We start from the raw sequence: 27759 nt of genomic DNA on the forward strand, positions 1-27759 counted from the left end.
CAACCCAGAGTTGGCAACCTGAAGATGTAACAATGTAGGCTGGCTCTGCAAAAAGTTAACCCTTTTAGTTGGTTTCCAGAGCCTGACGGCCGCATCACACAATCATATTTTTCATGAGGTTCCCTTTTTTGAGAGTTTGCGCTTGGTGCAAAACAGTCTGTCTGCGGAGTCAGCGGTGTAGGGTTGAGAAGAGCTTCCTTTCCCAGATACAGGCTTACCCCATGTTCAGGGTGGTACACTTGACACATGCTCAAAGGCACCCTTTGAATTATGCCTCCTCATGTTCCAGGACTGAACCCAGGTACTGAAAGTGGAACGGGAGGCTCGAATTCAGCCTCAGCAACAAATACTTGGTAACTGGATCCTTTTATACTCCTTAGTGCGTGTGTGTGTGTGTGTGTGTGTGTGTGTGTGTGTGTGTGTGCATGAGCCTGGTTTTGGCTGGGGAGGGCAGGCTACAAATTGTGTGTGTGTGTATGTTTGCTGGAGTTGTGGCGCAGTGGTAGAGCTTCTGCTTGGCATGCAGAAGGCCCCAGGTTCAGTCCCCGGCATCTCCAGTTAAAGGGACCAGGAAGGTAGGTGATGTGAAAGACCTCTGCCTGAGACCCTGGAGAGCCGCTGCTGGTCAGAGTAGACAATACTGACTTTGATGGACCAAGGGTCTGATTCAGTATAAGGCATCTTCATGTGTTCATGTGAGCTGCAGGATTCGATTTCTGATCCCTGCAGTCAGTCAGTACCTGGTAAATCGAATCTAACAGCATGCCATAGGTGTTGGCAAAAGGTGCCCAGGAGCTGGGGCAGTCGGAAACAAGCCCAGCTTTCAATCAGAAAAACATGGTGTGTGAAGGAGGGGGCAACAAGAGTCCTCAGGAGCCTGGGGGGGGGCGACGCCTCATGCCTAGGGGCTGCCCTTCCCTTCCCCTCAAATGTGCAGATGGCAAGAAAAATGCCAAAGAGGACAGCTATTGGCAGGGCTCGGGATCCTCTTGGATTGCCGCAACAAATTGTATGCCATGTAAGAGATTTGCTGCCTGGGAAATAATTAGCTGTGTTCCCCACCCTGGGGGCAGCAGCGGTTTCCCCTCCTTCCTCCTTCCCTTGCTGTGCTTCTCTCTGCCTCTTGGGCTGCTGCTTAATACTCCGTCATCTCCATACAGAGCTGGAAAGAGTCAGCACGGGAATTCCAGAAGTGTCAGAGCTGGCTCTTGTTTCTCAATGTTGGGCAAAAAAAACCCCACTCTGCGCAGGCTCAGAGGCACTCTTCTCCAGTTGACCTGCAACGAAGTCAACTGCCTCATATGCCTTTTCTCTTTCCCTCCTTTCAGAGCCTTTTCTTGGTGATGGGAAGAGGCATCAAGTTGCAGCCTATTTATGGCGACCCAGACGATCGGCGGTGGTTTGGCATTGCCTGTCTCTACGTGGTGAGCCTGGACTTCCTCATTGGTCTCACATCCAAGTACAAACCAAATATCTACCCTGCTTATCTTCAGAGATCTGGTGAGATCAGGCCATCCAGGTAGTGCAGCCTTTCCTTACCCTTGGCTTTTTATCCCTTTATCACCATTGAATGAAACAATTTATAAAAGGGAATATATATATATAAATTGTGTGTGTGTGTGTGTGTGTGTGTGTAATTCTGTTCATAAGCATACTCTCCTCTTCCCCCCTTCACCAAGTCCTACACCAGGGTCCCCAACATGGGGCCCGTGGGTGCTACAACAGCCTCCAACACTTCTCCTAGTGCCGCCAAGTGTTTTTAAGAGCATGGACAAAGCCGGGGGGACATTTGTCCAGCAGGGCTTCCGATTGGCCATGTAGATTTTTAAAATGGCTTTGGCAGTCGCTAGGTGGTGGCTGGAGATCTCCTGGGATTACAACTGATCTCCTGGTGACAGAGATCAGTTCCCCTGGAGAAAATGGCCCCTTTGGATAGTGGACTCTATGGCATTATACCCCATTGAAATCTGTCCCCTCCCCAAACCCCACCCTCCTCAGCCTCCACCTCCAAAATGTCCAGGTATTTCCCAACCCAAAGCTGGCAACTCCAGCAGGAGCTGCCTCCCCAGCACAAGGAGCTTCACTGGGAATTAAGGTAAGTTGTGTATATGCAATAAAATATTTTTAAACAATGTGTTCATTTTAAAAGGCATCCTGCTAATTGGAGCTTCTGCCTAGAGAATGTTGAATAGTTACCATTAGGATCCTGGCAATCCGACGTATGTTGTAAGTTCCATGGTTGGTACTCAATTCCCAAGCAAGCAAGTGCTTATTTGGATCAGGACCATGGTGTTCAGGAGGGAGACCTAAGCCCCCTCCCCAGAGGGGCTTTGGCTTCATTGGAGAAACTGACATGTATCAATATGTTTCCGCAAAAGGGCAAAGAGCGGCTGCATGGGGCCATTTCAGGTAGGGTTACCAGCCTCCAGGTGGTGGCTGGAAATCTCTACAGAGATCCGTTCCTCTGGAGAAAATTGATGCTTTGGAGGGTGGGATCCATGGCATGGCACCCCACTGAGGTCCCTGAGCTCCATCCTCAAATCTCCAGGAGTTTCCCAACCTGGATCTGGCAACCCTACCCCCTCACCCCCTGCCAGTGGCCGGGGAGGGAGGATAGACCTGGCAACCCTAAATTTGGTTCAGGTAAGGTGGGGGGGGGCTTCAACCCACTCTCCCTGCATACCACAGTCCCAATTTCCTTTTGTTGTGATTTATTGAGCATCAAACCATAGCAGTGCGGAGGTGACTATAACTGGTGAGGACGGCCTTGGCACTTCTCTGTTCTCCAGCTAGATGGAGCCATTTTGTGGGGGTTTCTAAGGGTCTCTGCCACTGGCTTCCTTCGCACCCCTCAGTCACTTCTCTCCCCAAAGTACCTGCATACGCCTCCTGAAGCTTCCTCCCCCCACTGTGCAAAAAGCAGGCTGTCTGCTGGGTTTTTTTCTTTTGTATTAATTGGAGGGTGTTGCTGAGCAACAACCAACAAAGCCTGAGCGAAGGGAGACTCCGGCAGACCTAGTCCTTCCCCATCGTGCTAGTGATTAAAATTAATGAGATTTGGGTGGGGGGTCTGTGAGCAGAGCTCTCTGCTCCAGCTGAGTGGCCAACTCTGGAGTGGCTCTCTTGGAAAATGACCAGGTTGAAATCCACCCCCACCCTCCATTCCAGCTTGCTTCCAATCCAGAGACCTTCCATCCCAGCCCCTGGGTATGGGAGAGGCAGCTGGGCAGGGGTGTTTGTGATGCAAGCATTTGCAGATGATGGCAGATCTTCTCTATGTTCCCAGCCTTTTCCGTATGGTTGCGCACATGTCCACATTTACATGGTATGGAGACTGCCAGGGTGGCAAACTCCAGCTTGGGAAATTCCTGGAGATTTGGTGGTGGAAGGTGGGGAGGTGCAGTTTGGGGAGGGAGCTCAGCAGGGATATATTCCAATCCCGCCAAACCAGCCTCCAAAGCTGCCATTTCTTCTAAGGGAAATAAATTATCTCTTTAGTGTGGAGGTTGGCAACCTAAGTGACCCAAACGGAAAACCACAATGTGCACAATAAAACTGCAAAACCTTTGCAGAGTTTGGGACCCACGTTTTGGTTGGGACCCACAGATTGGGAAATGGTGCCTTTTATGGCGGCTTCCCTTCCTTCCACAAGAGGTATGGTTTGATCACAGTCAGTTATTCATGCACTGATTGCAGCCTGGTTGGAATGATGCAGTGCAGCCATGAGAGCTGTCAGGACTGGCCTTCAGGGCCCTGTGTTACACGGCTAAGGGTCTGTGGGCGCTGGGGGCACGGGGGGGGGGCTGTGCCTTTGCATTGGAAGTCTATGTTGCCATACAAGGGGCTCATATAAAGCCAGTGTCTCCAGTGTGTGACATTACCTAACTGCACCAATGTGTGGAGTTTCTGCTGAAAACCCTTTGGGAAACTTCGAGGGGTTCAGAATGCAGCTGAGCTCCCAGCAGTTGTAAGCTCTAAGGAGCACACCTAACCAGTTGTCATAGATCTTCAGAGGCTCCTGGTTTTCTGGTTATTGCTTATAAAGCTCTAGCCCAGCACAGTTCTCCAATGTGGCACTTGCAGGCACCCTGGCACCCACGGAGGGCAGGCACCCTGGCACCCACGGAGCATTTTGGAAAGTGGGTGGGGTCCTTGCAAGGCAGGGCTTCTTATTGGTTGTCCTCATCCAAAGCCAATACGTGGTGGTTCTATTCCGCCTTCGAGCTTTAGTTCTTTTTATTCTACCATCGCTTTCTCCCCCACCCCCTCAAGCTTTCCTTAATTGTTTTAATTCCCCAGGCTCTTTTTCTCTTCCCTCTCCCTTCCTTTCTTTTTATAACCCCTTCTCTCTTCATCAAGTTGCCTTTCCGACTTTCTTTTTATTCCCCTTCTGTGATCCTTTTGCAAATTGAGGAGGGAAGTATTGCGTTTGGCGCTGCCTTCTGCAGCAGCCATTTGGGGTTTGGATCCTCCTCATGCTGCTGCCATTTTAGGCCGGGTGACAGCCAGGACCCCTCAGCAGGAGGGGCGAGGATGTGCAGGCCGGGCCCACCCCTCGCCGGACTCGGCAGGCCCCTCCTTCCCCATATAATGGCAAGGCCGGTGTCTCTCACCACAGTGAACCCTCCTTCCCTTAAGGTGTGATATACCAGCACTAAAGCAACGTAAGTTTTCTTTCCAAGCAACACACCCCAAGGAAGCCGGCCCATCAACATGTCAAGCATTCCAAGTAGAACTGGGAAGAACCATATTCAATATCTTATTCCATTGCTATTTATAATTATTGACCAGGTATTCCCACACAGAAGAACAGAATACATGTTAGACGGGCAGCCCATTCATGAGCCTTTTGGCAGCTGGAGATAGCAAGGCTGAGGCACCGCAGTGGCGCCTCCAAAGAGGTTCCCCGGCCTCTGAAAGGCTTCAAAAAGTCTCTTGTAATTTAAAAAAATAAAAAATGGGGCATTTCCCTCCATTGCATACTGCAGGGCTGCACCAGGAAAAACCTGGTGCAGCAACACTGTTTCTGGAGGGGGCGTCCCTGGCCTGGAGGGGTTGTGGAAGCTGACTAATGTCAGCTCCACCCCTGGGAACGCCCCCCCCCCAGGCCAGCGCCGCATGTCTCTTCTGGGAGAGACTGTGCCACTGGGGGAGTGGCGTGCAGCTCCGTGGCGCTCAGGCGCTGACGGAACTGCCACCGCCGTCAGCATAAGTGCCTCTTATCATGGAATAAGAGACAATTCCACTGGCGGTAGGGTCACACTGCCTCTTAAGCCAAATCAGCCCTGAAGCTCAGGAATGATGCCTAAATATCTCGCCAGGTTTCAGTATTATTCAATAAGAAACGACACCATACATATTCTCACCCTTATATACAAAGAGAGCTGCCATTTTGCGGGGTTTTCATATTGGCATCTATGCATTTCAAATAAACAGAGGACAGCCACTTGCAAATAAATCAGGGCAAACCATCTCCCCAGTTCTGCTTCCCAATGTCATCTGAAAACGATCGCCCTGCTTCTCCCTTTAACCTTTTCTTGGGTAAACACAAGCAGGCTTTTTGTTGTTGCCGTCTCTTCCTTGTAATCTAGACCCTTGATCATCTCTCTGGTCCTTTTCAGTTTGTCTCTAGACATCCTTCAGTCCAGAGCTGAAGATGCTCTTCCCAATTAGACTTCTCTGGTGCTGGAGAGAAGGGTTGTCATCTTGCTCCCCCTTCAAGCAGTATTGGAAACAAGCCCTCTCTTAACACAACTGAAGAAGACTCAGCATAGCTCTGGCTCCAGCAAACTCCTTCCTCACCTTCTGCATGCCATCCTTGGAAACAGGCTCGTGCCCAGATATGCACAGCTGTTGATATCACTGGGACTTGGGATACACAGTTGCGTTCTTGCCCTTGTGCCCATGCCAACGCTGTGGGTATGCCAATAAAGGGCAGGATAGAAATTGGATAAAATAAAATAAATAATGGTAGCTCGCTATGTGCGCGATTGCTGCTTCACTCGAGTGATGCCTGACAAGTCAGATGGACAGAGAGGCCTGGCTTGCCCAGCTGGGTCCTGAAACATCTGTAATGAAAAGAATTGAAAGCCAACTTCCATCGTTCCTCCATGGTTCTGTCCCCCTCCCCTTCTTATCTTCTCTGTGAAGAACTTTGCGAGTAAAAGAGAAGGACTGACCCAAACATGGGTAAAAGTAGACTGGTGCAAGCCAGTGCTGAGTACCAGTAAGAAAATGGTGGAAGTAGTCCTTCCCATCTTACTTCAAGCTCCCCGAGATACACTGTTCCAGTAAGAAATGCAAGTTACCTTCATCACGGCCCAAGACACCCCAGTAAGCACCATGGCAAAGTGGGGATTTGAACCCTGGTCTTGTTAGACTCTCTGACCACACAGGCTATCTCTTTAGACATTGAGTCCTTGGGTGTCCAGAGTTCACCTATGATAAATTAAATGCATAACAGAAAAATAATAACAATTGGCTGATGCATACACATGCCAATAAAGGCATTGCACTGGTACAAGATGAGCAACAGACAGATCTCTGGTAAGTTTGCATGTGGTGTCAGGAGCGGGCCTGTTCTTGACGCTTCTCGACTCTCTGGGTTGTTTTGAATTTCTTGCAGCTTCTCACAGCTGCTTTGCTTTGCTCGTCTCAGCCAAGGATTGTTGATCTAACGGACATTTTATCTCGGACATTCCTTCAGGCCCTTCTCCCGTGGGAGAAGGGGTTGCCATGCCAACCTACACTATCTGCTATGCCAATATATGTTACTGAATTGAACCAGCCAGCCATTCCTGGCTTAGTTTTATGCAAGCTCTGTTTACCTGCATGATGTCCAATAAAGTCAACTTGCCTTAGGACCACCTGCCTGGGTTGTTGCTTTTGGGGATTCTACGGACCAAGGGCTTACATTTGGTAGAAAACTCCAGTTACCCTCCATAATGAGCGCAACAACCCTCTGTGACTGCGGATAAGATGGGCAGGGGTGGGTTCAGCTGAGAGGATGCAACTATTTTTGCCCCCTCCGAATGGGATTTGTCTTCCAACTTTCTGTTGTAAGGTGGTCCCCTAGCCCATAGGTGGGGTTCAGAAAAAAAAATCACAGCAGGATTCTACACTTGATCCCAAAGGACAATTATTATTTTTTAAATAATAATTTTTTTACATAATTTCCAATGTGATCAAAGCAAACAGAACAAACATATATCATGCACATAATCATGTTATAATTTTAAGTTATAATTAAGTTATAAGGCAACATTGCATCCAAGTAGAAAGTAACACTGCTAACGTATCATTGCAATATCTCTTATATTTGAAACGTTTTAACCAAAAGACATAATTGGTCTTATCCTAATCATATTGGTCAGTTTTTCTAATTTAGTTGCAATGGAAATCATTAAATTAGTGACAGATTTTTCAGGCAGCCCAGCTGACCCTTTTATCAGAACAAACTAAAACACCACCAATTAATAAGAGTGCCTTCTGCCGTTACCCCAAGCTCTTTATCACAGTGTTCAGTAAAATAAAGTGGAGGGGGAAGCAGCTATTTTAGGGCAACAGGCTATCTGTTACAATCTTAAGGTAGGGCACGGATTGTGTAGGGTCCAGAACAGATTTCAGGTGTCACGAAGAGTTAAAGGGACAGGGAAGGCAGGGAGTCTTTATGTTTTTGCTTTTTTACCTTTACCATACATTTAGCCTGAAGAAGCACTCTGTTGTAAGCATATGGGCTGCCTAAACTCCCAAACTGGACATGGCAACCCGATATGCAGGCACACGACTACTGTTCCAGCCCCGCGCCTGCCCCAAACGCTACTGACACGGCCGCTCCTGTGCGCTCCGTGCAGCTGGCAGCTAGGAAGCAGAGGCAAGGGCAACCTCCAGTGAACCTGAGAGACTCCATGTTCCTGTTCGTCCCTGTTCCAGCCGCCATCTTTTCGTGGAAAGTAGACAGCCACCTAGTCAGTGTCAATACCCCCCTCCCATTGCAACATCAGCAGAATAATGGGCAATCAGCAGCAATCCTGATATCAGCGATGAGTCGTTCCTCCAGCTATGCAGCAGCGATCCCCAGATGTTAGCAGAGATCGTGCCTTTTGTTTAAGAACGTTAATCACTTCAGCAAGGATCTCCCGGTTCCTCCCGGGTTGCACAAGCCATTGGAATCAGAATAGATTTCCAAATCCTCACTACCCCACCCCAGCAGCCGAAGATTAATCCTTTTGTCACCTGGGAACCTAGGAGGGGTAATCCCATCACCCTGCCCCCAGAAAAACAGTATATTTGGGGTACCCACAGCCCATAATGTTACCTTAGGTCTTTCCTGGCATACTTGCCATTACTCTGTTGGTCTGGTTTTGCGCAGCTTGACTACGCTCCCTCCCACCTCGCTGGCCGAGTCTACGGAAACCCCTTGCCCCCGCCTTTGCTCTTATTTTCTGCTATCTTAGTCTATTGGAACTTGGACAACTCCTCTTCAAGAACGGTAAATATTACCCCACCAATGATCCCTGCCAAATGGGCATCTGTCTGTATTCTACTACCTTTTGAATTCTTAGATTCTGTGTATATTTGTGTTGTACCACTGAATGCTTGAAACAACATAAACGCTCCTTGTCTGTCTTTATTCTTAAGGTCACAGTTAACAGGCTCTGGTATAGTTGGTTGATCTCGCTATAGAAATATTAAAGTTACCGATCTGCTCAGCTAATTCCCCATTCAAAGAGCATTTCGGGTAACACTGTGGAATGTGAAAGCTGGCTCGCTGTTTCGTAAGGTTTCATTGCAGTTTTTGCATTTTGTTTCCTACTGAGAGCCAGCGTGGTGTAGTGGTTAAGAGCGGTGGTTTGGAGCGGTTGATCTGGAGAACTGGGTTGAATTCCCCACTCCTCCACATGAGCGGCAGACACTAATCTGGTGAACTGGATTTGTTTCCCCACTCCTAAACATGAAGCCAGCTGGGTGACCTTGGGCTAGTCACAGCTCTTTCAGCCCCACCTATCTCACAGGGTGTCTGTTGTGGGGAGGGGAAGGGAAGGTGATTGTAAGCCGGTTTGATTCTTCCTTAAGTGGAAGAGAAAGTCAGCATATAAACACCAACTCTTCTTCTTCTACTGGGCCAGACCTTCTTCTACTGAGCCAGACCTTATATTCTTAACTAGCTTAGAGATCTCCCAAGATCTTACAAACTAGTTGTAAGCTCGATGCTTGTTGACAAATCCATAAACAGACTCCATAGGCAGGAAATCCTAAGAAAGCTGATTTATTTGGAAATATACAACGTTGCAGAAGCCAGACAACTAAAAGGACTCTAATGGGGGTGCAGTCTACAGAGGATCATATATATAGAAGAAAGGCTACAAAGTCAGGCCACCTCTGGTTGCTAGGGCAACCCTTTAGTTCCCACAGAAGTTAGACTACACATACAACTCTCAAAACAATAGCATGACAGCATAACAGTTGCGACCTTGGGTTAGCACCTGGCTAAACCTCAAAAACCACAGTACTCCGTTCTCAATCCAGGCCGGTCCTGACATTAGTCCTCACTTAAAGAAGGATTAGTGAATTGCCAAACTTATGCTGTTACTACCAAAAAAGAATTCAGTCTGTGCATGTTCAGGAAGTGATCCTTCAAGCCAACCACAGTGCCTCTGAGTATGTGCAAAATGCCTTTCCCTGATTGTTCAGCAAGCACTTCTCCAACAGGGCTTTCTCATAATGAGACTCCCAGGGCAGACAACATGATTTCTCTGGAGAACTGAGCCCCGGCACCTCTCATCAGAGAAATCAAGCAATGGTATTCATGCTCATTGACCCTTCTTATAAAATCTGATTCATGGGGGCAGAAAAACAAGTTATGGGAGGGGCAGCAAGAGCTCAGACTCCCATTGAGTGCAACACTCCATTCCCAAAAAGGGTAGTACACCTGGACACCCTGATCTCTCATTCCAGATGTGGGTGGGCTGGTTCTCATTACTTTGGGATGAGGGAGGAACACTGTACAGTCTTAGAAAGAGTCTCTTTGTGGGGGTGTTGTTTCACATGTCCTAGGGGCTGACTAGAGAGCCAGCGTGGTATAGTGGTCAAGAGTGGTGGTCTCTAATCTGGAGACCCAGGTTCAATTTCCCCACTCCTCCACGTGAAGCCTGCTGGGTGACCTTGGGCCATTCACAGTTCTCTCCGAACTCTCTCAGCCCACGCGGAGGCAGGCAATGGCAAACCACCTCTGAACGTCTCCCGCCTTGAAAACCCCAGGGGGTCGCCATAAGTCAGCTGTGACTTGATGACACTTTCCCACCACCACCACACTAGGGGCTGACATCAAAAGTACAACAGGTTTCTGCCTAAATAAAGCCAGGGTGGAGGGGGGAAATGACATCTTGAGGAATCTGTGCCTTATCAGGAATGCTTGTGCTAGAGATGGAAACCAGGCTCACTGCACAGTGCAAGGATAACCTGCTTAGGAAGAGACAGGGAGGGCAGAGCCCCTGATACACCCCATCCATCAAGCCAAAGGCTTGAGGTTGCTTTGACTGGCCTAGGGGTTCTGCCCCCCGCCCATACAGAGTGCAAGGGCCTCTCTGTTTGGCTCACAAAACTTCAAAGCATGCCCCATAGCATGTCAATCCTTTCTCGGTATGATATTCCATTTCAGCGTAGTAAGTGAGGATTCATCTCTGGAAAGGAGGGTGGATTTTAGTGTGACGCCTGACCCAGTACACAGAACACAGCGCAGAGTGCTTGAGAATGGTTCTCATGCAAATGTGCCTGGCTCTAATTGCAAAAAGAAAAAAAAATACTCCTTAGGTTTTCTTTCAAGAAAGATGGGGAGACGGTTCTATTGATTCAGAGGGCTGGGCTGGGTTGGGCTATTCTGTGAAAAGATGCATCAACGCAGAATCCCACCCTGCCCTGCTCTCTCCCCCACTCGGTCAGCAACTCCCCCAGCCCCATCCACAGCACACAGTTAGGCCTGAGAGCACCGTTGTGTCCTCGTTTGGCCAGGTGTGATAATGGCCAGTGGTTTGCAGCAGGGGTCGAGGCTAGCGGCTGCATGCCAGCTGGAATAATGGAGACCCCATCCCCATTTTCTCCAGCTCAGACCCCCCTTCAGCCTTGCCTTTGTCTCACCCTTTAATTAAAACCAGCCTCAAAGAGGCCTGGCTGGCGGCTGCCAAGAGAAAAAGAGGCTCATTGCTATGGGAATGAATGGGGGGGGCTGGATTACTTGGGCATCGCCAGCCTGCCCGCTTGGGGTGGGGGAGGCCTCTCTCTCCTATCAGAATGGAAAGGGTAGCTTAGCCAGCACATGGCAGGTAGGCATTGGATGTTCGTGCATATGGATGTGGATGAAACAGCTGCTTGATCATTTGCCCACGCTTATCACCAAGGGTGGAGTACTGGAAAAACTTGAGACATTCAAGCAAAAGATATCATGTTTTCATAGTCCATTCAGCAGTCCTTAGAAACCCAACAATGACAATTCACTCTCAGGCTTATCAGGAACCGGGGTAATAGGGTGGCCAAGAGTGGGTGCTGTGGACGTGGGAGGGCCCTGGAAAGTCTGGAACCACACAGTGGCACATGAGGGCAATCTGATTGAGCTGCCCATGCTTCCTCCTGGCGTGTGCATCCCTATCCTTTTCACCTCTTAGCCTTAACAAGAGAACATGACTGGTCAGGAAAGGCTCCCCATGTTCTAGGAGGGGCTTCATCTGTGACACTTGGGTGAATCATCCACACAAGGCAGCAGTGGAGGCCACAGGGAGCATCTTTGGTGGGGGAAGAGGAACGTGTACGGGTCTAGGTTTGAGAAAAGCCTGGAAAACTCATTTGACTGTCCATGATCATTTATGCAGGGGAGGTTTACCTGAGGTTCATTGCTGGCTTGACCCACACTTTCCTGTTGGGAATCTCTGCATCAGCAGTCTCTGAGCTCAAATAAAGTCCCACCCCTTGAAATGCTGCTTTGTAATTGGATTACTTTGTAGAGCTTACTGTGAGAAAAAATCCCCCCCAACCCAACTGCCACATAAAAAACCATTTTAAGAACAACATAAAAAACAGAGCAATCTGAAAGGGGGGGATTCAAGCTTCGGTTTTAAAAAGATTTCCTTCTGCTCAGAAAGAGCTGAGGAAGCAGGAAATATTTTAGTCCCCGCCTCTGAACATGCTGCTTTGTGACTGGCTGGGAGAGAAAGCAAGCTTGCATGTCCTGCACTTTGCCTTATGCATGGGGATTCACCCCCCCCCCAGGCTTTGCTCACGGGAGAGCGAAGACTCGGATTAACAGAGGAAAGGGAAGTCCTGGGATTTGTGAGGGCTGGCAGTGAGGTCATCTCTAATGGAAAGAAAACTCATGCAGAACTCCAAGGAACAACCAAGACAGACTGGGGGGGGGGAATGTGAGTGAAAGTACCCATGCATAAACGACCATAGTCTGGGTCTAGGTTCAAGAGAAGCCTGGAATACTCATTTGACTGTCCATGTGGCTATTAGTCATTTTTGACACGGACTAACAGAATACAACTGATATGTAACTGAAGTTTTTGAACTGCACAAATATAGCACATGTGTGAAAAACAACAAAAAAGGAGTGGTGAGTCACATGAGCAGCCTTGGACCCCCCGCCTGCCCCCCACACACACACATGGAGCTGCAGCCGAGCGTGTGTGGAAGGGGCAAGCGGGAAACAGGAAGACGAGCAGAAAATTCCATATATGGAAACTGTTGCCGATGCACACGCTGCATGCTTCTGTTGCACCAGGAAGACGATAGATTTCCATGCCTACTAAATATACCGGTATGTGCAGCATTTAATTCTGCTAAACCACTGAGAGCATCTGGGGCTTTTGGTGTTTTCCACAAACATTCCTTCTTTTTTTGGTAGTAGTTCGGCAAAAGGTGGGGGCAGGTTATGGGTGCTCCCAGGTTCAGTCAAGAGCAACCAGCTTTGCTTTTGACAGACACACGTGGAAGGTTTGCAAAAAGATCAATGCATAAGGGTGCGTGTGCACACACAAGTGCTCGAAGCATGCCCTAAACAAGCAGCCGTTTTTCAGAAGAGTTGGTATTTATACACCACTTTTCCCTCCCTAAGGTGTCTCAAAGCAGCTTACAATTGCATTCCCTTCCTTTCTCTACAAACGGCACCTGGTGAGGTGTGTGGGGCTGAGAGACTTCTGAGAGAACTGTGACTGGCCGAAGGTCACCCAGTAGGCTTCATGTGGAGGAGTGGGGAATCAAACCCGGTTCTCCAGATTAGAGTCTGCTGCTTTTAACCACTGGCCCTTTTTAAGGCCTTACAAGGCCACCTTGTACAAGATAAAGATAATTCATGCTATAGTATTCCCTGTTAGCCCTGACCTGGGCAGCCCCAGGCTACCCTGATCTTGTCAGATCTCAGAAGCTAAGCAGGATTGGCCCTGGCTAGTATTTGGATAGGAGACCCCCAAGGAATACTGGGGTCCTGGAGGTGGAGGCAGGCAATGGCAAACCACCTCCAAACATCTCTTGCCTTGAGAACCCCACCAGGAGTTGCCATAAATGCGACTTGACAGCAACAAAAAATATTCCCCATTATAATAAAAGGGAGTGAAAGTTGGACAATGAAGAAAGTTGATTCCTTTGAAATGTAGCATTGGAGGAGAGTTTTGTGGATACCGTGGACTGCCCAAAAGACAAATGCATATTCTCGCTAGGATCAGAGGAGCAGGCCTCTTACATTAGGTGCGGTGGAACACAGGCAGGACGGTGCTGCTGCAGTCTTGTTTGGGGGCTTCCTAGAGGCACCTGGTTGGCCATGGTGTGAACAGGCTGCTGGACTTGATGGACCCGGGCCTGACCCGGCAGCGCTTTTCTTACTCTCGAATCAGCGGGCTCCAGATCGGATCAAGACTCAACCATCCCTCGAAGATCAAAAAAAGACTAAACGGAGGCTGGTACACTTTGGTCTTGGTTCCCAACCTTTTTTTGACCAGGGACCACTAGGACTTTTTTGTCCGGTGGAGGGACCCCAAGGTTCAAAATAAAAATTCCGAGAATTTGAAAATAACCTTTAATCATAACGGTTAGTTAAACATTAAACTTAGAATAATATTTGAATATATATTTTTATAATAGAGAACTTTTAATTGAAAATATTAATTTATTAGGGGTTTATCACTTTGTTTCATGGACCTTAGTTTAGTTCTCCTGGACCCCTGGGGGTCCACGGACCCCTGGTTGGGAACCAAGAATCCTCGAGTTGGAAGGGACCCCCGGGGCCATCGAGCCCAAGCCCTGCCCCACGCAGGCCACGCACCGCGCCCTTCCCCAGCGCCCCCCTGCCCCGCGCCCGGACGACGGGAAGCGCTGGGGAGACGATCGCGCTGGGCCAAGTGGAAGGCAGCGGGGAAAGAGGGAGCCCGACCCCAGAGGGAGCGGCTCCCGCCAGGCGGCCCCGGCGGGCCGGCCCTCCGGCTGCAAGTGCGCACAGAAGACCACCGGGGGGGGGGGGGAAGGCTGTTAATCGGCAGGGTCGCCATCAGCCTTGGGACCTTCTGCATGCCAAGCAGACGCTCTGCCACTGAGCCACGGCCCCTCCCATCATGCCTCAAGACACTGAAGGGGCACAACCGCCCTTTTCCATTCCTGCAGGGAAATGCCCACGTGCTCCTTCTTTTTTTCTTAAAGTCTGCGGTGGTCCTTACTGGGTAGATCCTGGGTGCTAGAGTACATCCCAGGAAGGACTGCAGAATGAAACATAGACCAATCTGGAAGGGGAGGGGCTATGCTTCTCCAGGGGAACGGATCTCTGTCACCTGCAGATCAGTTATAATAGCAGGGCATCTCCAGCCGCCACCTGGAGGTTGGCACCCCTGTCCTCAGGGTCGGAGTCCCATTGCTCCTCCTGGGATTTGTTCCTTCCAGCTGTCTGGGCTTCTGCTCCGGCCGGGGGCCGAGGCTCAGCCGCCAACGCCGTCGGGCAGGAGCCTCGTCGGAAGCCGGGGGGGGGGGGGGCGGCGGCCCGGCGAGGCTTTGGCGGCGGGCCGGCCCCCCGGGGCGCGCCGCGACCTTGCCGGCGGGGGGACGGAGGCGGCCGCTTGTGGGACACGGCTCCCGACGGGGCGGACGGCCGCGGCCAGCCCGCAAAGGCAGCTTAGCGGCGAGGGCGCGCGGCTTGGGCGGCCACGAGGGCCCCCGACGGCCGGCGGGGAGGGAGGCTGCGAAGCCCCCGCTCCGCTCGGCGCGCGGCAGCCTTTCCCCTTGGCTCCTTTGGGCTTTTTTTTTTTTTAATTAATTGAAATGTATGGGCCGATAGCAATAACCATAAACTTTCATTTCCTTAACCTTTATTGGCATACCAAAAGGCAGAGATAGAAAAAACAATATACTTCCAAAGGTATAAGTTACAAGTCGGGTTAATAAAACTTTTCTTGTTCTTTAAGAACCATAAGCAATAACAGCAACTGAAAAAAGCAAGGGGGGGGGGGAGAAAAACCATCTTCATCATTTAAAAGACAATATATCTTTATACGCGGTAAGATCACAACCAGGTTCCTGCGTTACGGCTTATTTCTTTGCCTTCATATTCACGTCCCCGTTTGCTCCTGGGCGAAACCGCACGGTCGCTTTATCCTCCTCCAATCCCTGTTTCAGGCAGGATCGAACGCACATTAGGCCACCAGGGTCATTAGGCCACCAGGGTCATCTAGTCCAACCCCCAGCACAAGGCAGGGATTTCACAACTCACTCCCCCCCACCCACCCCCAGCAACCCCTACTCCATGCTCAGAAGGTGGCCAAGATGCCCTCCCCTCTTATGAACTGCCTAAGGTCGTAGAATCAGCATCGCTGACAGACGGCCATCTAGCCTCCACTTAAAAACCTCCAGGGAAGGAGAGCTCGCCCCCTCCCAAGGAAGCCTGTTCCACTGAGGAACCTCTCTAAACTGTTAGAAAGTTCTTCCTAATCCCTCACCTTTTGCCCAGTCCTGCAATACAAGCGCATAAAGGGCACGACTGTCCTTAAAAACACCCCTGCCAGGTGGGTCACTGCTGCCCTCGCAGTGGAAGCAGGCTGCTGGGGCGGAGGCAAGCTCTGAATCTGTGGGCCCTGTGTCTCCTCTTTCCCGAGGCCCAGCTGTTACTAGGAAGGGAGGGAATCCTCGCTTGGTACTTGAAAAAGAAGCAGACGTGTAGCACAATCAGCCCCCTACTACCACACCCAACCAAGCTGGCTGGCTAAGGCAAGAAAAGGAGGCCGTTGTACAACCAGTAGGGTTTCCTGCCATGCTCTGGGAGTGATGGCCACTAGCCCAGACAGCTTTAAGGAACAAATCCCAGGAGGAGCAATGGGACTCCGACCCTGAGAATAGGGATGCCAACCTTCAGGTAGTGGCTGGAGATGCCCTGCTATTATAACTGATCTCCAGGTGACAGAGATCAGTTCCCCTGGAGAAGCATAGCCCCTCCTCTCCCAGATTGGTCTATGTTTCATTCTGCAGTCCTTCCTAGCACCCAGAATCTACCCAGTAAGGACCACCTCAGCTTGTTTCTGCAGACTTTAAGAAAAAAGAAGGAGCACGTGGGCATTTCCCTGCTGGAATGGAAAAGGGCAGTTGTGCCCCTTCAGTGTCTTGAGGCATGATGGGAGGGGCCGTGGCGCAGTGGTAGAGCGTCTGCTTGGCATGCAGAAGGTCCCAGGTCCAATCCCTGGAATCTCCATTGAAAAGAACCAAACAGTACTTCACACAACACATTGTGGTTTCTTCCCACAAAGCTTAGTTAAATTGTGGAACACCCTGCTCCAGCATGTGGTGATGGCTGCCAACTTGGAAGGCTTCAAGAGGGGAGTGGACGTATGCATGGAGGAGCAGGCTAGTCATGCTGCTAGTAAAAATGAATACCAGCCATGATGAATACCTATTCTCTCCAGGATCAGAGGAGCATGCCTATTATATTAGATGCTGTGGAACACAGGCAGGATGGTGGTGCTGTTGTCGTCTTGTTTGCAGGCTTCCTGGAGGCCCCTGGTTGGCCACTGTGTGAACAGACTGCTGGACTTGATGGGCCTTGGTCTGATCCAGCAGGGCCTTTCCTATGTTCTAAGGAGCCACTGACTCTTTCCTGTGTTGTTAGCACACCAGTCCATCCTCACTCAGAACAAGGGGTTGAGAATGGTGGCAGCTTTCAAGAGGTTTAGGCTTTTCACAGTAGGTGAATACCACCCTCTGGTGGTTGATGTCTAAGGATGGACGATAAGGGGGAGAGGAGAGCTCCCCAAGCTACAAAGCAGTGCAGAATGCACTTTCCCCTGCACCACCACTGTGCTGCACGCTCCCACATCTCTCTCATAGCCAGGTGGACATTAGCACCAGGAAGGAGCAGATGAACAATCTAGAGGGTCCCTTCTCAACTGGGAGAGGTGGCTGTTGATAGTGTTCTGTGCTGAGCACTGCAAATGCATGCACACACTTCCCAGTTCAGGACACTTCTTATACCCACGTGCACAGAGCATGTTTTTGCATTTTTTATTTAAAAATTGAATTACAAGGAGGAATGATAATCAAAGTGGGGTCAAAATCCAGCTTTTCTAGCAACCCCCACTCATCTGTCAAGTGACCTAGATGCCCCCCCGTATCAACCAGCTGACAACCCTTGCCATCATACGTGCAAGGGTCTGCAACCTAGGGCTCAATATGGGAGCCAAATAATGTCCCTTTGAAAACAAAAATGAAATCTGTATGTTAAGGTGTATTGGGGGCAGGTGAGGGGTTGTAGCTTGGTGGTACAGCAGCTGTTTGACATGCAGAAGTTCCCAGGTTTAGTCCCCGGCATCTCCAGTTAAAAGGATGTGAAGGGAACTGCGACAGGCACAGGTGGCAGTAGGTCTAAACAGATGGCTTACAGGTGCTTTCCTGAGCAGAAGCCAGCAATCTCAAGTGCGAACTATGCACAGCTATGCACTAAAATGAGTGCGCAGGGGTGGTTCCTGTGTTTTGTTTTTATTACATATCACTTCCTAATAAAGTACTCGCAACAACCAGTGTTTGGACTGCAGAAATGATATAGAATATCGATCAACATTTGTTGCTCACTTGGTCTGAATGTTGACATCGCCTGGCTCTTTGGGTATTTAAAGGTGCCTGAGCCCTTGCAGCGTCCCATTTCTATGACTGCAACGCTGAGTTTGTAGCTGCCACTGAAAACTGGGTCACCACTGGGTCAAAGTCTGGCTGCCTTGGAAATTGATGCTAGCCATAAGGGAAACACGTCACGTCTCGGCCAGAGAGACCACGCTGCTCTTCACCCCGCCACGTTGACATTCCGGAGAGACTTTGCTTCTTGTGTGCTTGAGATCAAAGGCTAGAATGGTGCCTGTGCCAAGGAGGTCTTCTTTGGTTGTAGCAGAGAACATATTTTACGCTTCTATCCCAGGGCTGCCTGCCTGGTCCAAACCCTTCAAACATTCGAGAAGGTGGTGGAGGATTTCCACCAAGCCTTCAACATGATCTGATTTGCACCTTGAGATTCTCAGGACAGTTGTTTTCATGTTGCAGTTTTCTGTGGGCATCATGGATGTTGAAAGTGTTGGATTGTAATGCTGCTTTGAGTACCTGTTGGTAGAAAAGTGAGAATATAAACAGCATAAACAAGAAAACCAGGCAGGAGCAGACTGGGAGGCATGAAAATGGTTGTGGAGCAAGCGGTGTTCTAGAGCTGTAGCTCACCAAGAAAGTTAAGTGGCCAGTCTGGGGCTGAAACTAGAGGTTCAAACTAAGGTTGCGAGAGGCTGGCCCTCACCCAGGAAAACCAGGTATACAGCAATGCTTTTAATTGGCTTCCCTGTGATTTAGAGCTTACTTTGAGGAGCTTCTAGCCACCAGACACAAATGAAGCAATGAAGAAAAAGGTGTCAAAGGCAGGACCAAAGAACCATGAAACGCAGGAAGTACTGGGCATAATACAAATATGTCAAATTCAAATGTTATCTAGAAAAAGTAGAGACGACTCACAATAGCAGTAACGACAGGTAGTGGATGATGAGGGGAGGTTAAATGACAGGTAGTGGATGATGAGGGGAGGTTTTTATTGCTGGTCGGGAAATTATCGGGGAAGAAAGTAACAATAGGAAATACATATGCCCCTAACCATCAGAAAAACTCAATAAATTACACGACACCCTTGTAAAGGAAGTGGAAGGAGACCTTATCTTAGGAGGAGACTTCAACGCTGTTATGGACTTGAAAGCTGATAGAAGTGAAAAGAATATAGGGAGTTATAAGAACAAGAGTACTGCATTAACCTGTATGATGAAAAAGACCAACACTAATTTCCAATTAGTTGACATTTGAAAACTTAAGCACAATTCAGAAACAGAATACTCCTTTTACTCAACAGCTCACAAGTCATCATCTAGAATTTATATGTTCTTAATTTCAAAACCTCTGGTAAATATGGGATGTGAAACGGAAATAGGTAACTTTATATACACTGACCATACCCCCATATTTTTATGGTTAAGTATAAAGGAAAAAAGGAGTAAAACGTGGGTTCTCAACAACAAACTATTAAATAATGCCAAAAGTAAAGAGAAATTAGAGAAGGAACGTGAATCCTTTTTCAATGTGAACAACTCTACCAGCTCAGAAATAATGGTGTGGGAAGCAGCCAAAGCCTTTTTTAGAGGAATTGCTCTGAAGGAGTCATTGCTCCTAAAAAGGAACAGAGATAAGGATAGGAACATATGTTTAAAAAATATTGCAGAGTTGGAAAAACAAGTCAAACTTAGCCCGTCAAAAAAAATAGCAAAGGAGTTGAAGTCAGAAAAAGAAAACTTAGAAAGAATTGATGCAATTTCCATACTAAACAAAGATATTTTGAAAAAGGAAACAAAGTGGGGAAATTATTAGCCCAGAAAGTTAAAAAAGTAAGAAGTAAAAACATCATCACTGGTATCAAAACAAAAGAGGGAGAAATTACTAATGACACTAATGAAATTAAGAAGTCTTTTAGAGACTATTACCAAGAATTTCATAAGGCCGGGCCTGTAGATAAAGATAACATTAAAAGCTTTCTACAAAATACTAATATACCCAAGTTAAATTCAGATGATAAAGATTTTATGGAAGAAAATATATAAGAACTAGAAACGGCCATCCAAAATTTGAAAATTAATAAGGCCCCAGGCCTGGATGGCTATATAGCTGAATTTTATAAAACGTTAAGCCACACAATCAAAATTCCATTACTCAAAGCAATAAATGATATCTTTCAAAATGGAAAGCTGCCAAATACATGGGCTGAAAGTGATATTACAGTTATTCCCAAGCCAGAAAAGGATCCAACCTTAACTAGTTCTTATAGACCAATCAGTCTCCTAAATATTGATTATAAAATCTTAACTTCAATCTTAGAAAACCAGCTAAAACAAATAATTAATAAATACATTAACCCTGATCAAACAGGTTTCATCCCTAAGAGACTGCTAACATCTAATATTAGGAAAAAATTAATTTACAAGATTACCTATATAAGAAAATCAATGCGAAAAGCAGTTCTTTTATTCTTAGATGCTGAAAAAGCGTTCGATAGGATTGAACACTGTTATTTGAAGGAAACAATAGCTAGCTTTGGTTTTGGGGAGAAATTCCAGAAATGGATTAATATTCTATATAACAAGTGTCAAGCTAAAATAAGAATTAACAGTGAAAGAACAGAAAGTTTTGATATCATGCGGGGCATTAGGCAAGGCTGCGCTTTGTCAGCTCTCCTATATGCTCTCTCTTTAGAACCCCTGGCAATCTCAATAAGAGATAATAATAAAATCAAAGGTATACAGATTAAAGACGAGGAATTTAAATTAAGCCTATATGCGGATGATATAGCGCTCTTCCTAACTGAAGCAGATAAATCTGGATTAGAGGTTAGAAAAGCGATCACAGAATTCAGTAATATATCTGGATACAAGTTAAATGCAAATAAATCTGAAGTTCTTTTTTAAAATATCAATAACAAAAAGGAGAAACAATTATGGGCAGAAGATCTAAGAGAAGCTGATAATGTTAAATATTTAGGAATATGGTTAAGTAAAGATAGAACTAAATGTTTAAATTTAAACTGCGGAAAAATAGCAAAAGAACTGAAGGATTATTTTCAGAAATGGCTCCCTTTGAGATTTTATACACATGTAGTGGAAATGTGAGAGAGCTATATCATTTTGGTCTGAAATAGTGAAATGTCTAACAGTTGGAATGGAGATTGATATTCCATGTAAACCCAAGATATTCTTGTTAAATCTGGCACCTAATCTAGCTAAAGATGAACTTTGTATGGTGTTACATATGATAACTGTGGCTAGAACAACCTTTGCCAGTCACTGGAAACAAAAATCAACTCCAAAGATAGAGGAATGGCTGGTTAAAGTTAAATAAATATATGTTTTAATTAAGCTAACAGCATATCAGAAAAACAGAGATATAATAAGATTGGATGCGGTATGGTCACATACAATAAGTAAAATAGAGAATTTCATAAATAAGGGCGGGAAAGTGGAATGCGTTGCGCTCAGTCAGGACGTAATGATGAATATGAAGACATAGAAATAAGCTGTAGCAGGGGAGACTTGATCTTATTTTATTATGTATGTATGTATGTGTGTGTGTGTGTATATATATATATATTATTTTAAATTACGAAGACTGTCAGTAATTCTGCTTTTTTTTAGTTGCTGTTATTGTCATTGGTTTTTTTCTAATAAAAAAAAAAAGAAAAAGAAAAATACCTGAAACAGCTAAGGAATCCCAGATCCCTGTTAAGACTTCCGGAAATGCAGTCTAATTTCTTGATGAATTCTGATTCAAACGTTTCACATTGGAACCACCCTTTGAAGTTCTTTTGATGGAGACTGGTGATATCAGCAACCGAGTGTCACTAAAGATTGGTCTCCACCTGGCTTCTGAATAAGACAATCTTAATGTCAGATTGATTTTTTTTTAATATAGGGACTGACCTGCCTGCCCTATGTGGAGATCAAAGAGTGTTTTTGGCACACATCATATTGGTGGGGAGGGGCTATGGCTCAGTGGTAGAGCATCCAAGGTCCCAGTCTCAGTCCCTGGCATCTCCAGTTTAAAAAAAGGACCAGGCGGCAGGTCTTCTGTCTGGGACTCTGGAGAGCTGCAATTTGGTTGATACTGTTATGCACACTTTGAAAGTAAGGTCAGCCCAGTCCAGAAAGAAATATTTAGACTGCATTCCTTGGATGTGTGCTTTTACAATTCAAAACATATTTTAATAACATTCTGATATCACAGGCACAGAGTGCATTTGGAATAGTTCCTTAAATACATACCTGGGCTGATACAAAATCATTTTATCTGTTGATTTATGTGTATGTGTGCATAATATGTTTTGCTAGACCACTGATGAAGGTCTGGGTGTGTGTGAAATGCATTTGTCATGTGGTTTTAGATTTGTTGCCATAAGGGCTTATTTTTAATAGATGCACGAGCACTTTATAATAAATATATCTCATAGTTTTATTGAGTTCTTTTCCACCCAACCTTTGGGTACCCAGCTTTATTTTTATGTTGGGTCTCCCTACCCACCCCACCCCCGTTTTGTCCTGAGAAAAGTATCTTGCCAGGAATTAAGTGAAGATGAAAAGTACAAATAAAACCTTCACTTTAATGGTTAAGTGGCTAATGCCACCGGAGTCTCTGTTGTTAGGAATGAGGCAGGACAACAGGACATTGGTGCCAAGCAGTATTTGGATAGAACCCAAAAACCTTAACAAAGATCTAAGATCTTCCAGTGTGTGGTGAGGTATATTTCTCTCTTAGCTGCTTTGAGCCAGGTGTCCCACTGATAGGGCTGCCAACCTCCAGGTACTAGCTGCTATTACAACTGAACCCAGCCAATAGAGATCAGTTCACTTGGAGAAAATGGCCACTTTGGCCATTGGACTCTATGGCATTGAAGTACCTCCCCTCCCCAAACCCCGCCCTCATCAGGCTCCGCCCCAAAAATCTTCCAACCTGGAGCCTGCAACCCTACTCACTGAGCTTATCATGTTGCAGAGGGTGCTTCTCTGTCAATATGCCACCACAGTGGTAACGCAATCGGGCTGGGTATCTCTGTTCCTACCGATTCCTTCTGCCAACTCATTTCCCATTGTACTGCAGCTGGCCCCAAAGTGGCACTTAATGAGGCCTGGGAGACTGGCAGACAGGCTGGTAATAAACCCTGAATGGAGGGTGGTAGAGACACAGGCTTAATTAACATGGCAATAAGGCAGAGTTTCCCAGCCAATGCTTATGTGGACGGACGGTGTCCCAGCAATTCCCATTTTAGAAATGCATTACTGGCCACCCAGGGAAACTGTGGCTGGGCTACAGTTTAAACAGACCCAGAACTTTCCAGTTCATATGTGAGCTACAATATCTTTCAGGGAGGTGGAGGGGTGGGGATTTTGTTTCGTGTTGTGTGATTTTTGTCAGTTGTGCAGCTGTGCCATGAGGGGTCTTTACTGAACAGGACCAGCAGAGGGCAGTATTATATATGACAATCCACAACTGGAATGCATCTTCACTAACACAATAAACAGTCAGCATGCGTTTATTGAAATATTGGAACTCAGCTTTGGTGGCTGGCTCTGTCAGGTCAGCCAGGCCGATTTCTTTCTTAGAGACGACGGTCATCAGTTTATAACAGGGGAGGGGAACCTTTTTTCTGCCAAGGGCCATTTGGATATTTATAACATCATTCGCGGGCCATACAAAATTATCAACTTAAAAATTAGCCTGCTCTATTTGGTCAAACATTTAGTCGAGAGGCACGACCGGAGGCGGCTCCGAGTGTCTGCCACATAGAGCGACTCGTTTTTGAGCTCTGCTGCCCCAGCTGGGCCTAAGAGATTCAGACAGGCAGCATCCTTCTGAGCTAGAGATCTGCCAGGACCCATGAAGGGCCAGACCAAATGATTATGCGGGCCTTATACGGCCCCCGGACCTGACGTTCCCCACCCCTGGTTTATAAGAACAAGAGAAGTTTATGTCATCATGGAGGAACGCACCAGACAGAGCCACTTGCCTGGCCAGACTGGGGCCATTTATGCATGGCTGTTTCCTCGCGGTCACCCCGCCGACTGCTTCGGGGCTTTGCTTTGATTATGCATGCATTTTCAAACCGCCAGAGGTTGTCTTGCTCTCCCCTTGCGTTTCTGCACATTTTGCCCTTGTTTTCTGGATTCATATTTAGCCAGCATACAGAAAACGTGGGCAAAACACGTGGAAATGCGCAGGGAGGGCAAGGCGACCTCTGACGGTTGGAAAATGCATGCATAATCAAGGCAAAGCCCCAAAGTAGTTGGCAGGGTGACCCCAAGGAAACAGCCCTACATAAATGGCCTGGAAGGGATGTCCTGCCCTTGGTGGTTGACTGGGCACTGCCCCCAGCCCACTAACTATAAAGAGAAGCTGGGGAAGGAATAAAGGGGATCAGTCGGAGGAGCACGGCTGGCTAGACAGGCTCCCCAAATAGCTTCTTACTTAGAGTTGCCAACCTCCCTGTAGTATCCAACAGAGATCAGTTCTACTGGAAAAAATGCCCGATTTGGCAATTGAACTCAATGGCATTGAAGTCCCTCCCCTCCCCAAACCCCACCATCCTCAGGCTCCGCCCCCAAAAATCTCCAGGTAGTGTTTTCATCAGTTCTGCCTGTTGAAGGTCATGGCTTAGGAAGGGAAAGACATATGCTACAAATTAATGACTGGCTGCGTAGGTGGTGTCGTCAAGAAAGGTTTGGATTTCTGGACCATGGCTTATGCTTTCAAGAAAACGCTCTTCTGTCGGGGGATGGTTTATACCTCATGAGGGTAGGAAAAAATGTGTTTGGTGAGAGCCTTGCAAACCTGATCAGGAAGGCTTTAAACTAAATCCTATGGGGGAGCAAGACAACAACTTAAAGCCTTGTATGCTGACAATACCTGGAGACGAGAACAATAAAGATTTGCCGGGGGTGGCATGTATGCAAGGAAACATAAACTCACAGGTAAGTACAGAAACGAAAACCACGGGGCACATAAACAACGGATTCCGATGTCTGTACACTAATGCGCAGAGTATGGGAAACAAGCAGGAAGAACTTGAAGCCCTAATACAGGAAGGGGATTTTGACCTAGTAGGTATTACTGAAACTTGGTGGGATGTCACTCATGATTGGAATATTAAGATTAAGGGGTACAACTTGTTTAAAAGGGATAGACAGATAAAGAAGGGGGGAGAAATAGCACTGTATGTCAAAGATGTGTACAATTGTGAAGTACATGAATCTGAGCATGGTAGTGCAGTCGAGACTCTATGGGTAAACATAAAAGGAATAAGAAATAATAGTGATATAATGGTGGGGGTGTCAGGCATGGCCTGATACTCTAAGCAAAAATACAGCACAGATACCAACAGCGAACTGTGGAGAAACAAAGGTATCAAGCTCACAATAGTAATGCAAAAAGTGCTCTATTATTTACAAGTCAAAAATATCATGAACATATACAAACATAACACAATGACAATGTGCAGCTGAAAGCTATCCGAAGAAGACAAATGCCTGCAAAAGTAAGTACAATGACTTGTTCGACAACTTTCTTCTTTTAACAGAAAGCAATAATGGAGCCTAGAATCGGGGGAGGCACGCCTCTGCTGGAGCATTTGCCGGATGATTTAAACGCTTTTGCCGTCCGAAGACAGCTTCGTCATCCAGTGGCCTCAAACTGTTGCTCCTTCAAATCCTTTATAAATAATTTTTCAATAGCAATCTTTCTCTTCCATGCACCATGTCATTGTGTTATGTTTGTATATGTTCATGATATTTTTGACTTGTAAATAATAGAGCACTTTTTGCATTACTATTGTGAGCTTGATACCTTTGTTTCTCCACGGCCTGATACTCAGCAGGAGACCAGATGGTATTCCAAGGTCGACTTGTTATTCAACTCTGTGATGTTTTGTCTCGCCACTCCCTGAGAACGGCCTATCTAAGGGTTGCCGTGACAACCAGGAGTCGTCCAGAAAGTTCATTTCAGCTTTATATCTACTGTACTCTGATCCCTACCCCCCATTAATCTCATTGCATCTTCCCGTTGGATTCTGTAACTTGCTGTGTATTTTCCCATTAAACTAACTTTCTATGGAGACCATGCCTAGAGGTTGTTTGTGGGATTTATCTGGAGAGCCCAGAGCTGACATTATGAGACTAATCCCTCTTCCTTTTTTAACTTTTTTCCCTTTGATTTGTTTTTGTGGGGAATGGGACTTGAGCCTGTCTCCTAAGTTCTGCATGGCGGCAGCGGCTGGATTCACTCATTCCTCTAGGGAGGGGGATGACAGGTCACCTCAGGCAGGGAGACCGTAAACAACTACTGCCAGAGAGGTACTTCACCACCTTCTCTGGGAGGAGGTTAAGGTAAAGGCCCTGCGTGCCCGAGAGGAGGCCCAGAGTGCCCGGGAGAAGGCCAAAATGATCGCCGGGCCAGAGGCCGAGCTCCACATCCAGGAGGAGGATGAGCAGAGCCGTTGGGAGGGGGCTGAGCAACTTGCCCAACGCCAAGCTGGGTGGCAGGCCCGGGTGGCGCACATGCTGGAGCCGGTGGAGCAGCCGCTCCTGGCTCCAGATCTTTCCCTCCGAAAGCAGAAGCAGGTGGATCAGCAGACGGAGTGGGAGACCAATCTCCGGGGTTCCCAGACCTGCCCAGCTGGGACAGCTTTTCCATGCCGAATGCGAGAGGACGAGGTCCGGTACCTGCGACACCAGAGCCAGGACTTACAGGAACAATTGACTCAGGTGCAGGACCAGATAGCTACCATGTGGCGGGAGATGGGGAAGTTTCAACGGACTCAGCCAGCCCCCATCCCGCTCCCACTGACACCGGCACCACCCCAGCTTGGAGGGCCGGGTCTACCCTGCGCTGGTTCCGGCCAGCCAGGACTACAGTTGCCGGCTCCAGGCCAGCCGGGAACGCCAGGCCCGGGACAGCTTGGAGGGCCAGGTCTGCCCGGCGCTGGTTCCAGCCAGCCAGGACTACTGATGCCAGTTCCAGGCCAGCTGGGAACGCCAGGCCCGAGACAGCCTGCCCCAGGTCAGCCTGGTGCCCCTGTTCCAGGGCACCCAGGGGGACCCGCGCCATTGGGTAAACCACAACCGCAACCGGTATGGCCTACTCCGCTGTCATACTCAGGCAGGAGTGTAGCGTGCAGGCAGTAACCAGGCCTGAGGCTTGGCCTCTGGTTTCAACAACAGCAATGGGAGTACTGCGTTGACCAGAGCCTGACGCAGGCTTTTCTCTTCCCGTGGACCAGGCTAGACCAAGGTAATTAGCAGGTAAAGGAGTAGAGGCACTTACCAGTCCAATCTCCTTTTTTTCTCAGATCAGACGTCAGCTTGCACGCCAGGGTTGACTGGGATAGCTTCAGTTGCTTGAAGCTTCTGTTTGCTTCTCTCAGTCAGTGGCCTTCAACATGTGTTGAACCCACAAGAACTCTGGCAATCTGCCTGGCCTTTTATCAGTCTAGCGGTTCCAGCGTTTTCTACTCCTCCCTGATTAGGCTTGATTGTCTTTGCTCTGTCTCTCAAGGCCCACCTGGCCTTTTGCCTTCGTTCACTTAATTGAAGCAGGGCCCTGATTCTCTGCTTTTCAGATGGCTTGGAAGAACTTGCAGGCGAGGAGTCCTGCTCTTCTTGCTGTTCCGTTTGCTGCCAGAATGAGCAGCCCTCA

The 27759-nt window shown here is 47.7% G+C and overlaps 1 protein-coding gene across 1 annotated transcript in view; it reads right to left on the bottom strand.

Moving 5' to 3' along the window:
• Positions 1–27171, bottom strand: part of FZD2 (frizzled class receptor 2) — a 46720-nt gene extending 19549 nt beyond the window's left edge. Inside the window, 2 exon segments of the mRNA XM_056864704.1 lie at positions 26408–26786; positions 26908–27171. Coding sequence (XP_056720682.1) covers positions 26408–26786; positions 26908–27171 — 643 coding nt within the window.
• Between the last annotated feature and the right edge of the window lie 588 nt (positions 27172–27759).

Source organism: Euleptes europaea, chromosome 18 (assembly GCF_029931775.1).
Source record: "Euleptes europaea isolate rEulEur1 chromosome 18, rEulEur1.hap1, whole genome shotgun sequence".
Classification (NCBI taxonomy): domain Eukaryota; kingdom Metazoa; phylum Chordata; class Lepidosauria; order Squamata; family Sphaerodactylidae; genus Euleptes; species Euleptes europaea.